Source organism: Streptopelia decaocto (genome assembly GCF_964273445.1).
Source record: "Streptopelia decaocto genome assembly, chromosome: 6".
In the NCBI taxonomy this organism is placed as follows: Eukaryota; Metazoa; Chordata; class Aves; order Columbiformes; family Columbidae; genus Streptopelia; species Streptopelia decaocto.
The window spans coordinates 47,412,247-47,426,835 of NC_138660.1; the positions used below are offsets into that span (position 1 = coordinate 47,412,247).

Sequence of the window (14,589 nt, forward strand, 5' to 3'; positions counted from 1 at the left end):
CCTGCTTGTGCAAGCAAAAGAGAAGACACAGTTTGCTTTGCTGCAAACAGTATATTAATGCTAAAGCTTCAGGGGGTGATGTAGTTAATCTTGAAATTTGCCAGCCAACACCATGGGAATAAGTACCAAGTCTCTCACTTCAGCATAGACTGGTTACGTGCACACAGTGGCCCAGGTTGCTAAGGAGACAGGCTATCACCTTCTGTATTAGTTGTAATTTCATCACAATTTCATGCCCAGCCATACTGCCATGGGATGGAAAGCACCTAAACACCACACAGAAACAGACAACGTGATGGTAGTTGTCAACATTAACTGTGCTGAGGGTGACACTGGGACACGGTGAGGATGGGGAAAATTCACTGGTCTAGCAAAGCCTGCACACAAACACATCAGTCACACTAACTGGAGGGAATTTAGAGAAGTCACTCATCAGGCTTTGTGTGTGATTTATCACTTCTACAGAAACACAAAACTTCACAGAGATACACAAGATGATTCACACCATGACAAGAAGACTTTATATTCAGGGATATAGTTCTACTTGTTCTGAAATCAATGCAAAGATTTCTTTGAACTTCAGCAAGCCTGTAAGTAGATCACAGGTGGACTTAAAAGAGGAAAAACAGGCAATATGGAGAAGTAGCTGTTACATGTACAGTGGTTGTACTGACTTGTGCGCAGAGGAAGCTATATATGTTTAGCTGAAGCAAAATACATCAAACCCTTTTAAGTCTACCCAGAATTATTAGAAGTGAAATTATTTTCATTTTGCCTGAGTATTTACAGTTCATGTACAAAGTATAGCTGCAAGCATAGGCAATACCGATAACAGCAGTACAGATGTGCTACCTGGAGACGACTGCTGCACAATTAGCGCTGGTGAGCTGCCGCAGAAAGGAGTCCGGAGGTAAAAAGGCTGATGCTCTTGAAGCCAGGCAGTGCTGTACTCGGCTGACGTAGCTAAGCAGCTTATGAGGTGTGTGAGCACAATGCTGAAAAGCACTACGTATGTGAAATGAACGTGGCACAGAATTGTTACCCTTGCTGCAAGGAGAACAAAATTGCTAGCTATGCAAGTCAAACGAAACAAACCAACTGAACTTCTGTGCTCCACCTGACACTATGTAATCCAACTTAATTTACCTACATAGGAAATATAATATTAAATATTGTTCTAAGTCCTATACACTGAAAAAAAAAAAAATCATGATAGCATTTAGCAGCACTGGGGATACTGAATTATCCAGCCCAAAGTGATACCTTTCTATCTCTATCCCTCCCTCGCTTCCTCTTTCTCTCCCTGCCTCCCCTCAAGCACATTCACATAATTCAAAAAAGGGCAAATTTGTGATTGAAATTGGTTCCATATTCCCCCATTTTCTTGTTTGGATTTCAGTTCCTTATTTATTATCATCATAGAAATTTTCCCACGGTGTAACAGAAAATATTTATGTTGTTAGAAATGTTTCCAAAATACAAAGTAATGAATATTTTAAATAATTCTTATGAATAATTATCACAATTAATGTTGATTGATTGAAAATTAATTATATGTCAAGTTGTCAATTGTGTTCTAACAGCTGTGAGTAATCAATTTTTATTTTTATTTTTTAACTCACACAAGTGAAATATTCCTGAGACCATTAGACTGCTCTGGCAGCAGGCTACACTTTTAGGGAAACATAATACCTTTTATTACACCAAATGATACAGTGAGGAAAAACAGGTAAGCTTTTGAGTACACAAATCTATTTTGCTTTATACCACGAGATCATCACAGCTTCAACATTTCTAATACTAATGTCATTGACGCATTTTGTTTCTGACCCACAGATTTACTCCTCAGCAGTAAGGATATACACTACACACCTCACATAGATTTGTAAATGGTGTTTCACAAATAAACTGAAAACTCAGAAGCAACTCCAGCTTCATTAGCAAACACACTTCATGTAGGGATCTCAGTGCAGGGCAGTGTGGTATTAAAATTATTTTCTCAACTGTTTTCTGTTGTTGTTGTTGGCTTGTTTGGGGGCTTTTGGTTGGTTGGTTTTTTGTTTGTTCATTCGTTTATTTTGTCACCCTACGTGGAAGAGAAGGGAACTCGGAAGGCACTGAGGTTCCCTCCAGCTGCCACCTCCTTTCGAGCCCCTCCTGCCATGCCAGCCCATGCGGAGGGCAGGTCTCCTGCAGGCCAGGGAGGAGGTGACGTGTTCTGCCAGAGCCAGCTCTGCAGGGAGAGCTCACTGCTGCTGTCCTGCTGTGCTCTCTGCCTCTCTTGTGTGCCTTGTGTCTCCTTCACAGAAACCTCTGTATTCAGCTTTCTGAATTCCACTGGACTTTAAGCAACTTCAGTGTAACTCCTTACTACTGCAGCTGCTTAAAGTTTGGGTGTGAGAGCCACAGAAAATTAAGAAAGGGGGGGAGGAAAAAAAAGCTCAGGACAGAAGCTGCCATTGCTTTTATTTCTTTATTCAATTCCTAAAGATCTGTGTTCCCAAAAAAGATAATTTTGTTTAAATCATGCTATTGAACTCTCAGAAGGTGGCATCTCAGAGTCACAGGCATTTTAGTAATTCGTGTTCATTTAGAGACCTAATTCTATCCCACATTCTGCCCCTGACCTGGCTGTATGTCTTTAAGCATGTCATTTCACCTCTGTCTCCCTCAGTTTTTCCACACAGTCTTGCCCTATCTATTTAGAGCAATGGTTCCCACTCTTCTTCCTCCACCTTCCCATCCTTACTCCATACCTATTTCCCATCTGTACCACAGGACTGCACCAAACTCAGTGCTGTGTTTCGAAAGGACAGCTAATATTCACAAAAAATAACTTCCAACCCACCATGATGTCCCACTACTTTAAGCTCCTGAAAGCAGGGATGTCATTTCAAAATGTATGCCAAACAGGCAATTGCTTCACAGCCTAGGGGGCCTAATATACTGTCATAAACATAGTAATGTTAAACAACAAGTAAATGTTCAAATCACAACATAACAAAAATCTGCGTTATGGATTATTTAATCCTACAATTCTTTACTATTTATTGCATTTATTTTATTTACCCAATAAATGTGTGGGATTTTCAAGTATTTCACTATTAATTAATCATGATGCCAGACTAACACAAATTCCGTAAAAGCAGCAGAAGTTTTCTCGATTCCCATCTGTGAAGTTTTTTCCTAAGGACAATCAGTTATTTTTTGTAAATTATGTTTTCAATACTATCTCATTTACTGTAATTCACAAGGTAATAAAAAAACCTGTAGTAAGAGCTAATTCAGTGGTCTATTTTATTACTAGCTGTAAGAGAGTAGTTATTACACCTTCATAGAAGATGTTAGAAGGAAATATTTTCAAAATTTTCCTTATTAGAAAAGGTACGTAGTTCTTTATGTTTCTTTATCACAAAATATGGATATTGTTTCACTGTACAACTGTTTTTAAATGGCTTTCAGGCAGAAAAATAAATGTATATACATTCTTGAAATCTATATCCTGTTTATTCTAAGTGGTGGATTCATAGTTCATTATAAACCAGCATTTACAAAATTCCATTCTTAGCTGGCATTTAAAAGCATAGTGAAAATGTGCATAGCAGAAGAGCTAATTTTAGCTAATAAGGAATTAAAGTGAAGAGACCTAGAGCTATTAACAGGATACTGATGTTGAGTCCCATGATGTAAGCAAGGGGCTGGCAAATAAGCTAGGTTGAAATGTGACAAAATGGGAATATATTCAATTGTTTCAAGGGAATGTATCGCTGTACATGTTTAGAGTTAATTAAAAACATAAGCCCAGATTAGTGATGGGGTTATCTTTTCTGTGTTGTTTTTCCAACTCAGTATTTAACTGCACATGAAATGTATTTACTGTTTAATGGATTTTTTGTACATTTTTCATGTCTTCTACAACAGAGAGTTAAATAAGAGAAATCAGCCCAATCTAACAAAAGGAGGATGTTTTTTTGACAAAATTCTAAGGCCTCAATGCAGTCCTTACTGTAGTGAATATTGACTTCAGTGGAAAAGCTGCTGTGAGTCTTTGCAAAATTAGATTTTTCCCTTTATATATTTTTCAACTATATTAATGCAAATGACTTTTTGGGGTGTCTTTTTTACCAGTTCAGTTGACTTTTCTTTACATTATGCAGAGACACACCTTTGTACTGAAAAAATGCAAATATTATTCATTGTTTCAAGATCAGACTTATTGCACACACGTATGATCAAAGTTTTAAAAAAATACAAAGAAATATTGGAAAAAGAAAGACAATTTAAACTAGTCAACTATTTATTCTGATGCTCAGACGTGCTGAATTTTATCCCAGGAAGTACACCTTGATTCAGCAGTGGGAAGGAAAACAATCTATTACCACTGGGGCAGTCTTACTGATCATTAATTACTTCATCTTGGCAGGATGTCATATGTCATACTTCAACATACGATTCTTCAAAGAATCAACTATTTTTGAATTATGTTCCTTTTAAAACATAAATATCCATGCAGCATTGTTATTTTTAGCAGTTATCAGTAAAATATAACAGCATATTCCATGTGGTTTTAAATTACCTTCAGCATCTTTCCAGTTCTGACTTCAAGTATCTTTTTCTATTTCTGTTCTTAAAACTAGATTTGGGCCAAAGAAAACATGCACAGATTCTAACTGAGCTTGTTTCAAGAGTTAATTTTCCAGCTAGCTCATGATAATATAATTACATGTGGGAAGAAAAAACCCCTGCAATTCTATGTAAACTAGATTTTGTTCATTTCTGCACTGGAGGTTGAAAACAAGACATGTTAATTTTTAGAACTAGAGATGTAAATGCAGTTCGGTTCAAAAGTTACAAATCTGATTCCTCTTGCTAACCTTCAACACAATTTGTTTCAGCATAATAGAAGTGGATTTTCAGTAATGTAAGTGTTTGGCAGAAGGCAGCTTTAAACATCCACTATACTTAAACTATCCTGCCTTATTTATCTTTTTTTGGTAGGACTGTATTCAGTGTTCCAGTTTCTGCATGTCTATATTTTTAAGTGTGAGACAACACTAATTAGGTTAAATAGCAATGATTGACTTTCAGTGAGTTTGCTTTAAAGCTGCTCTCAAACTGACTCATCCTTGCCAAGTTCCTCTGTTCCTTCCACATAGCCTAGTTTTTCCCTGTATTTTCATTTTTCAGCAAATTTTTTGTTAATCACATGCTCTGCTCAAAGCAAATACTCAAGGACAAATCTTGTTGATTTGTCCTGCTGCTGCTAAACAAGCCTCACAGTCATCACAAAAAAAAGAGCCCTCTAAGATGTCTGAGTCACTCAAAACTGTTAAGCTACCGCTTTTCATGCTGCCAATAAGAACACTGCGCTGAACAGAACACCTCACACCACTCTCAGTCATTGCTGTTTTCCTATGAATTTTTGCTATTGCAAATATCAGGCCATATAACCCCTTTGATATATTTTGCAAACTTCATCTTGGAATACAATGGATTTCCTCATTATACAGACTCATCCTGATGCAGGCTGACGTAGTGATTCTAGTTTACAGCATATTTATCTCCTGCTTATATTCAGTTATTCCTATCTGTCAGCTTGAATAATCTTACACCATTCCTCTCCAGGCTTTATTTTCCTGGGGTTTACCCTGGCAAATATTCCCTGTCAGCTCTATTTCATAAGGTTCATTTCTCTGAAACACTCCAGTTGTCTCTTCCTCCAAGGCAAGCTTTTTCATTCCCCCTCTCCACTTCCCCTTCAGATTAAATCCATCTTTCTCACCCTTAGACAAGATGAGGTCCCATGATTGCCTTATGCATTGACTGAGGGTCCTATATTTCACACACAGATAGTAAAAGTCCAATTAAAAACAAATAAATAAACTCATAGTCTTCATGATTTCTGTTTCTCTGATTAGCAACACTTCTGTCCAGTTACTTCATGGTATTTTGGGGTTTGACATAGATTCTACTCTATGCCAAAACCTTTAGGCAGCAAGATTTTTGCAAGCATTAAGTGCTTTTCTAGTTTTTACTAGATCTCACCACAGTCTCATCTAGAAAACACTGTTCCTAATAAGCTGTTACCCAAGCAGAGTTTTTCATCTTATTGCAGTCCTAATCTTCCATCTTTCACATAAAAAATTGTCTACACATTTTAAAAATACCAGAAAGATCTCCCCAGAAGTGAGGTACATTGCACTTCACACATCAGTGGAAATATGTCATTCATATGAACACAAAGAAAGCAATTGCAGTGACTTGAGCACAAGTGTTATGCAACTTGTCATTGAAAAGCCATTTCAGCAACAGCATAACAGGTATGTGAACATCTTACAGCTGCTTTGCAGATTGATGCAGCTATGAAGCCTGATCGGTGTGGCTCACACAGGCATGCAAATGTGGTATGACTTATTATGCTTATGGTACTGGCTTTGACAAATCTTTTCAAAACGGGAAGCATTCAAAGCTACTTTTGTTCCTGTTTTGATGTGCTATGCACATAACATACCTTGGTTACATGTGTGTTGTATTGTCAGGTCAAAATCTTTCAGATCAAAATCTCTCCTTATTTCTTCAGCTTTTTACCTCAAGAATTAATATTTTCAAGCAGGATGAGAAAACAAATTGGGTATGATTACTGCCTTTGATGGCAATTATTCAAGCAAAACAGTACCATAAAAATCACTCCTAATAATTTGAGTTCAAGAAAATATTTCATAATATGTCCATTATGTCTATAGGAATATTTTATAAAGGTTTCAGAATGTCTCCAACCAAGGTGATTCCATAAATAATGCTTGCACAATGGTTTCTAAGCTATCTTGTGTCTCCTTTGTGACGTAAACTGGTTGTTATGGAGATGGTAAAATATCAACTATTCTTTGTGAGACTGTGCAAGATCAATTTTGGATCCGTTACAGCAGCTTCTTTTCTCTGCTCAGCTATAATCAGCCTTCCTTAGCAACAGAAATAACATATAATAATAATAATAAAAAAAATATAACATCTTTTAAACCACGTTTACATACTTTTAACTGTTTGGCATACAGAAATAGACCTGTGTGCATTTGTAACAGGTGCAAATTCTATCCCAAATTTCCCAAAATTCAAATAAGTCTAATGGCCTTCAACAAAAATGAGGCTACTACTGTTATGAAGGTTTAACAATTTACAAATAAACAGATCACTCCCTTTTCATTCTCTATTTTTTAACTTCATGATCTACACATTACAAAATGGGGTTTTGTTTCTTAAAGCAGAGAGGGCAAAGATTAACTTCTTTCACCCTAAATTTAGAGCAAGTACTTAATGGACTTTTGTTCCAACAGTGTGTTAGAACTTTCTAGAGCTTCATGATGTAGAAGGAAAAGGATTATGTCTGCAGAATAGTGTGTAAAAATATGGTCTAAGATACTTGGCTAGGCTACCTGTAGATTGTTTTCCCCCATTTTTAATCCATGCTATTCCTTGTGTCTAAGTGCCCAGGTCCCCAGTTTATGATTAAGGTTAAAGAACACATAGCTGAGTCAAGGTTTTGCAAAGTCCTATAGCAAGACTTTCTGTGGGAATTCCTTTCTCCTCCCAGTCTGTATTTAGAGGCACAGACAAACACAACAAAACATACAGTATTTGATTGGAAAGTCATAAAACTTTCAAGGACACTCTCATTATTTGCAGATTATCTGTACTTTTCTGGAAACATTACAGAAAGTAAAGAAGATTGTTAGAAATAGATTTTGTATATTCTAATAGTACATTCATTTTTCTCAGCAGGGACCTTGATGTAAAGTAGAAAGACAGCCATAGGGCAGGGAAGAAAATACATCTTTTCTCCTGCTACGTGGAAGTGGCAACAAAGTGTGCTTGGCAATGAATGGAGACAACCCAGACAGGAATGTTTGCCTACCTCAGGTGCCATCCAAAAGGGTGTTCCCACTGAGGTGTTTCTACGCAGCCGTGTGCTGGTGAGCTGGGCTGAAACACCTGCAATGAAACAGATTCAAAAAACTTGGCTTCAAATTCATTCTGTCATTTCAGTCAGTTTATTTCAAGTATCTGGAAAACAAACCCCGAGCCTGGGAGTACAGCTGCAGAATGCCTGGCCAAAGTAGGTGCAGCATTTGTATTGAATTCTTTGTTTGATTAATTTCAGCTTGCTGTTTTCCTTCAGAGTTGCTGAGATTTTTTGTGTGTGTGTGAATGACTCTCAGTTTGAAGCAATTTCATTCAAAATAAAAAAATCAATTGGTACCTAAATATCACAGACTTCTTCCTGCTGTTTTCATGAGTATAAAAAGGAACTATTCAAATTACAACTTGACTTTAAAACTTCTGTTTCAGTAGTTTACTTCCTGAACACTGCTGGCAGGAAGCTTCTTCGCTAGAGATTTTGCAGAGACTCCTGTTCAACAAAACATTTATACACTTGCTTAAGTCTTTCCCTATTGAGAAAAGCACAGAAGCTCAAGCTCACACTGCAGCTTGTACTTAGGGAATTAAGCACATGCTTAAAACAAAGCCTGTGCTTCAGTGCGTTCTGACTGGGACTGGACTACTGACACACAGCTGAAAAGAGGAAGAACTATAAAGGTATCAAACAACATTAACAAATCAGAATGAACTTCTAACAGCAAATCTTATTCTGTGCTCTGGTCAACAAATAATTGAACTGTAGAGTTCAGAAGCATTCCAGTAATTTGACATGAAACCAATATTGACTTAAAAACATATTTCACCTTAACATTGCTTAAAAACAAAAACCATAGTGGTCTGCTCCTATGGCATTACCCAGAGACAAAACCGAGCAGAAACACATATAACACACATTGCCTGATGCCATTAAATAAGACATTGGACTCATAATACCTAAGTTAAATAATTTGATTGCTGCAAAACTCAATTCCATATTTATTTTTCAGTGTGATTGCAAGCCTTCAATGATTTCCTGAGTACCACTGTGAAACAGTTAATGGCTAGGACCTACAGCAAGCCACTGTGCATTTAACCCTGATCTCTCTCCAGCTAGTTTAATTTGTAGCTGCTGTCTACGGACACTCCAAAACAGGGCAGAATACCAAAGAGCCGAGAGGGAGACAGCGGGAGAGCATGTGCATAAATGAATGATAAGTTGCAGACATTTTGGGTCGACTTACACTGTGACCAACATTTATTCAAATATATCATGCTGTCAAGAGCAGCTGAAGAAAGAAATGTGTGTTACATTGAAAAAGCAAGTTGTAAAATCATGTAATAAAGGCAAAAAAAAGGCACCTCAATTAAGGATATCTGTATAATCCTATCTGTGATCCAATATACATATGTACAGCCTTGAATATAAAGTTTTTGGTTTTTTTTCTTCAAGATTCTCTCTCATTTTATGGACAAAATGGATAGCATTCACTGATTAGGTAGTCATTGAATATTTTTTTTATCCCCATCAATCTGATTTCTACTTACTTATTTATTATATCCAACCCTATACTAAATTTAAAATGATTATTTTCTTTTTCTTTTGTCATGTTTCCTTCCCTCCTCATCAAACAATAAATCTTCTTAACATTCCTGCAAAATGGGAGAGGATTATTAGTTCCGGGGATTAGCCTAAAAATATCCAAAGCCTCTACTCTTTTGGGGTGCTTAACTGGAGATCTTTCAGTTTTCAGGCACTTCACATGCCTCAAGTAGAGCTGTAATAGACTTCAGCTGCAGTTCAAGAACACTCAGCTCTTCTGCAAAGGAGGACAAGATGATTCAGACTGGCTGTCAGGAAAATGAGGAAAAGAGTGGCCACTTCTAAAATGTTTGAGGCAAATGACCTGCCAAGATCACAGAGAAACACTGACAAGAGTCTTCTCAAATTTGATGTCATTTAACTGTCTCAACTGTGAGTTCCTTCTCTTCCTAAACTCCTTATGTTTTTCACTATATATCTTCCACTTTCTGCAACAAATGAGACAAATAGTTCTACAAACAATATGACCTGTGACTCAGTCCTAATTTGTTCCAAGGGTCCCTTCTGTGACTACGGTAGTGGGTTAGATGGGAAAAATAGCAGCTTACTGAAAGCTTGGTGCTTGATGCTTCTTTTAGTCAGGAAATCCATGGATATGTGGGCATTTCTTGGCATTTCCTAACTGTTAAGTGGTAGGAAACACTCGAGATTTAACTAATGTCTTTTTCAGAGATAGTAATATTTGTCATAAAATTCTAGTCTTACTCTTGTAACTGAAAAAGTACGAAAAAACCCCTAAAACCTACATGTGGAATCACAGAGTCCCATGGGACAACAAAAAGGTTGGGATTCTCAGTTACTTTGCATTGGAGTTGCAGCACACTGATCTGCCTTTAGAAGCTCCAAGCTGAGCTCCTGCTGCAGCACAGGCCTTTGATACATCTGAGAAACATTCTCGTATGGGGAGAAATGCCAACTTTTCTCAGAATGGAGTAGTTACAAACAAAGATCATACTGCCAAAATTACCCCAAAAAGGAAGACAAATAAGAAGGGATCTTTCTCCTCTGTACTAGGTTAGGGACTCACTCCAAGTTTTCCTTCAGGCCATATGTTTCTCCCAGCACTATTTTAATCATTGGCTTTGCCATTCAACATAGTGAATTTCTATCCCTAGAAGACACTAAAGAGTTTCCCACCATAGTTTAGCATCTTCAATAGATTTTTATGCTAATTTTATAATACCACAACAACATCACTATTACATTTTTTCCACTGCATACATTTAATATTTTTTTAATATTTAAAAAAAAATATTACTATTTGCAGAATTTTTTGGCACATCACGTTACACTACTCTCATTTTGTGAACGTTTTTCTTTACCTTCATGCACTGCTAAACAAACATCTGTTATTCACACAACACTACTCTCAGTGGTGATTACCATAGGCATCATATAGTTTCATTAATAAATCATATTACTAATAATCTGTTTCTGTTACCTTTAATAAAATTATCCCTTCCATTGTATACAAATCTGAGGGACTAAAGCATTTCCCTATTTTTCTAAGTGCAAGTTTAAAGGGGAAGAAAAAGTCCTGAAATCAGTTTAATTCTTTTGCCAAGTCCCTTTCTATCTACCTACCAACCTATCAATCTATCTGTCTCTCTACCTCCCCTGCTTCTTATGATGTTTCCAGAGTGGTAATGCTCAAATCTAAAAGCAATAATCACAAATTAAATGGATGTTGGGTTTTGGACCCATGGGAACATTTAACCTTCTGCTCTAAGGGAAAAATTTGCTTAAGGCTAGCAAAAATGATTTCAGAGAGAAGAACGTTTCCTTTTCATATGCAAAAGTTCTCTAAATTTAAATTAGGAGAATAACTGCCTTGAAACTGACATTGCTTGCGAAATGCAAAAGAGCTTTGTAAATAAAATGGTACCTTCAGAATTATTTTAAATTATTAAATTACTATGTTTAAGTTTCTAAGTCAAAAGTCTATTACTGATTTTTGTTAGAATTTTTATTCTTGCTCTATAAGGTTCCTCTTCCATTTTTTCTTGTTAAAATAACGAAATATCCTTCTGCAAAACTCTTTCACTATGGCACTCTGCATTCCCAGGGGTAAGCAAACAGATGCCTTTGGCTAAACTGCACGTAATAAGAAAACAAATGGGAAGTGGTCATTACCAAAGTCAACGAGCTTGACTCCACCTTCTGTTGTCAGGAGAATGTTGTTCCCTTTCACATCACGATGAATGATCCGGTTATTGTGTAAATGCTGAAGGCCCTACATACCAGTAACAAAAATAAGTTTATTCCCTTAGTTAAAGACAATTACCCTATTATTAGGGAATGTAATGAAGACAATCTGCCCGTACTCTATAGAAACATCTGTCCACCGGATTACATGCTTGATACAAGCCCTGCTGCTAAAATAGCCCACATAATATTGTCAACATTACCATACTTCATAAATGGAAAGTGTATGTATGAGATGAGTAAATTGCACCCTCTGCTGTCATTACAAGCCCAATGAATATCCTTACCAAGAGAGCGCCATATAAGATGTAAGAGATTATAGCTTCATCCAAGCGTTGGCCACACTTCAGCAGGCTTTTGACAAGCTCTGTGACAGAACCTCCATTGCACAGCTCGGAAGGGGGAGTTGCAAGGGGAGAAAAAAGCAAGACAAGTCCTCAGTTATTCAATATACTTGTTTAGGCTATAAACACCTACTGTGCAAAACGGCACTACAACACAAGACTGGGAACAACTAGATTTTTACCCTGCAATTACTTATGCTGTCATCCCACCTTAGAATATATTTTATTAGCAATGTTAATAATAAATCACAGCAGCTTGGGAGGGGGGGAAGGAAATGAAAACTGAAGATTATGAACTATAATTTGTAAAATGTAGCTAAAAATAAAAAAGTTATGAACAGGACTGTATTTTGTTGTTAAAAGAGGATTTATACACATAATTTACATTATTTGAGTATTTTCACGATAATACCTGCATTGTCTTTTTGGAAAACTGCTTTTGTGCAAAGAAAAGGCAAGACTGAAAAGATTGATGGTCTCGATAAATGGGAGGCAACAAATTATAGTCATTTTAAACTTTCACTCCATCAATGCTCCTGCTGTCAGGCAATATAAAGTAGACAGAAGCCATATCTCTATACTCAGATTTGATGGCATGTGCTGCCAACAACTGAGATGAAACATTCTGATCCAGAAAAGCAGCTTCTTATAAGCATTTCCCATTAAGTTTTACAACTCTCAAATAGTTTTTATGAACTGTGTGTCAGTTCAACCACTAATTTCTGTGATATGTTGGTGTTTTCCTTCCCCTTGCATCAAAAAATTTCACTTGACTAAAAGTTTTAGTTCATGGAAAGGACAAGTCACATGATAAACAAGACATCCTTTATGTAAATAAGTCTCTGAAGCAAAATTTCATCACTTAAAACATTTGAGTTCTGCAGGCATTTGACTTAACTTTTCCATTCCTTAGTAGGGATTTATATATATATATATATATATATATATATATATATATTTTTTAATCAATTAGGTGGGAGCATTCAGCTCAATATCAGTCATCGAATGTACTTACAGGAGAACTTCATCATCTAGCAAGTGCATGTTTTCCTTCCTATGTTTAACCATTTGCTGACAAGCCATAAGCCAAAAATTTTTGTTTATTGCTTTAATTTCACAAAATGTTCTATTGAGACAGACTGTACTAAACTTATCTCTAGCCTGCAAATAAAATATAGCTGGCTGTGACTGAAAAATTATACAGACTGACAGCTGTTTGGTAGCATATGTTAAATGAATGACTGACTGAAAATAAAAATATCCCACAAAGACTACTGAAGTGCAAAAACGAACTGAGGCACATTCAGATGGAAAAGGAGGGAAGCTTGCTTTACAATTGTCTATGCTACACCTATCCCAGAACTGCATCTTCACAAAAATATTTATGGTGGCAACTTTTGCTACCCCTCTTCGTCCTAGGCACTTATCAAAGTAAAATCCTGCTTATAGGGAGTAAAAACTGGGCCTAAAGTAAAAAAAAAAAAATTCCACCTTTTTATTATAAATTTTGGAAGTCACCCATCCAATGAACATAATATTTCATCAAAGACTCAGAGATCAAAGTCTGAGTACTTTGTACATTCCCTTTTACTGAAAAAAAAAAGTCATTAATTTGTAATATAAAAAGTAACTGCAAAGCATACATAAATTTGCATGTAAATTCCAATGGAAAAAATAGTTTGCCTTGTCCGGTAAATTTATCCGTATAAGGAAAACACAATTTTTTAACATCAAATTTCTGCAAAACTTTGGCTAATATGCACAAAAAATACCCCAAAGAAACATACTTGATTGATAAGGTCTGTACAAATACCTAACTCCCTCTAATTCCATATTCTATTTTGCTACATAGAACATGTCACAATTTTGCTTTACAAAATTTTGTTACATACCATACCACAGGTGGTGCATCTGTTGGATACACTACATTTGTATTGAAAAAGAAAACACATGGGAAACCAAGTCCAAACTCAACACAAAGCCAACAGGCATACAATAAAGAACAATAGTAAACCAAAAATACTAAAGATCCTTTTTTTAATAGTTACTGAAATATAAGATGAAATACATCCAAAAGTTTTCATTCAAGCTACATAATTCTGCAGCACATAGAAGTCAGATTATTGTGGGGATTCCACAACTTAAAGTGGAAATAAAGTTTCCCTATTCTGATTCCGTTACCGTTCAAGAACAGGGAGTGAAATTTCTAAAACGATCAGTAATTAAAAAGTGAATGCTAAGTTTTACCAGTCCAGTTAGAGAGAAATGTTTGAATGGTCTGTTATTTCTCCGTCTGTGCAAAGCTCTGTATCAATTAAGCCTAGAAAACATCCAGAAGAAATCATCTTGCAACAATCCTTGGCAGCCACTTAACTGGAAACAATACCACCAAAATACAATTTTCATTGCAAGAATGCTGATTGTCACTGAACAAGAAGAGTTAATAGAAGGAATTTCTGTTGCTAGATTTTCAAAACAACCAGCCTCTAGTTTTAAATTACCACATAACAGATTTTCCCATTACAT

The 14,589-nt window shown here is 36.3% G+C and overlaps 1 protein-coding gene across 1 annotated transcript in view; it reads right to left on the reverse strand.

Moving 5' to 3' along the window:
* MYO3B (myosin IIIB) overlaps positions 1–14,589 on the reverse strand; it is a 196,640-nt gene that overhangs the window by 156,092 nt on the left and 25,959 nt on the right. Inside the window, exons 5-7 of the mRNA XM_082055656.1 lie at positions 12,007–12,111; positions 11,648–11,747; positions 7,910–7,986 (exon numbers count right to left, since the gene is read on the reverse strand). Coding sequence (XP_081911782.1) covers positions 7,910–7,986; positions 11,648–11,747; positions 12,007–12,111 — 282 coding nt within the window. The remainder of the gene's footprint in view (positions 1–7,909; positions 7,987–11,647; positions 11,748–12,006; positions 12,112–14,589) is intronic.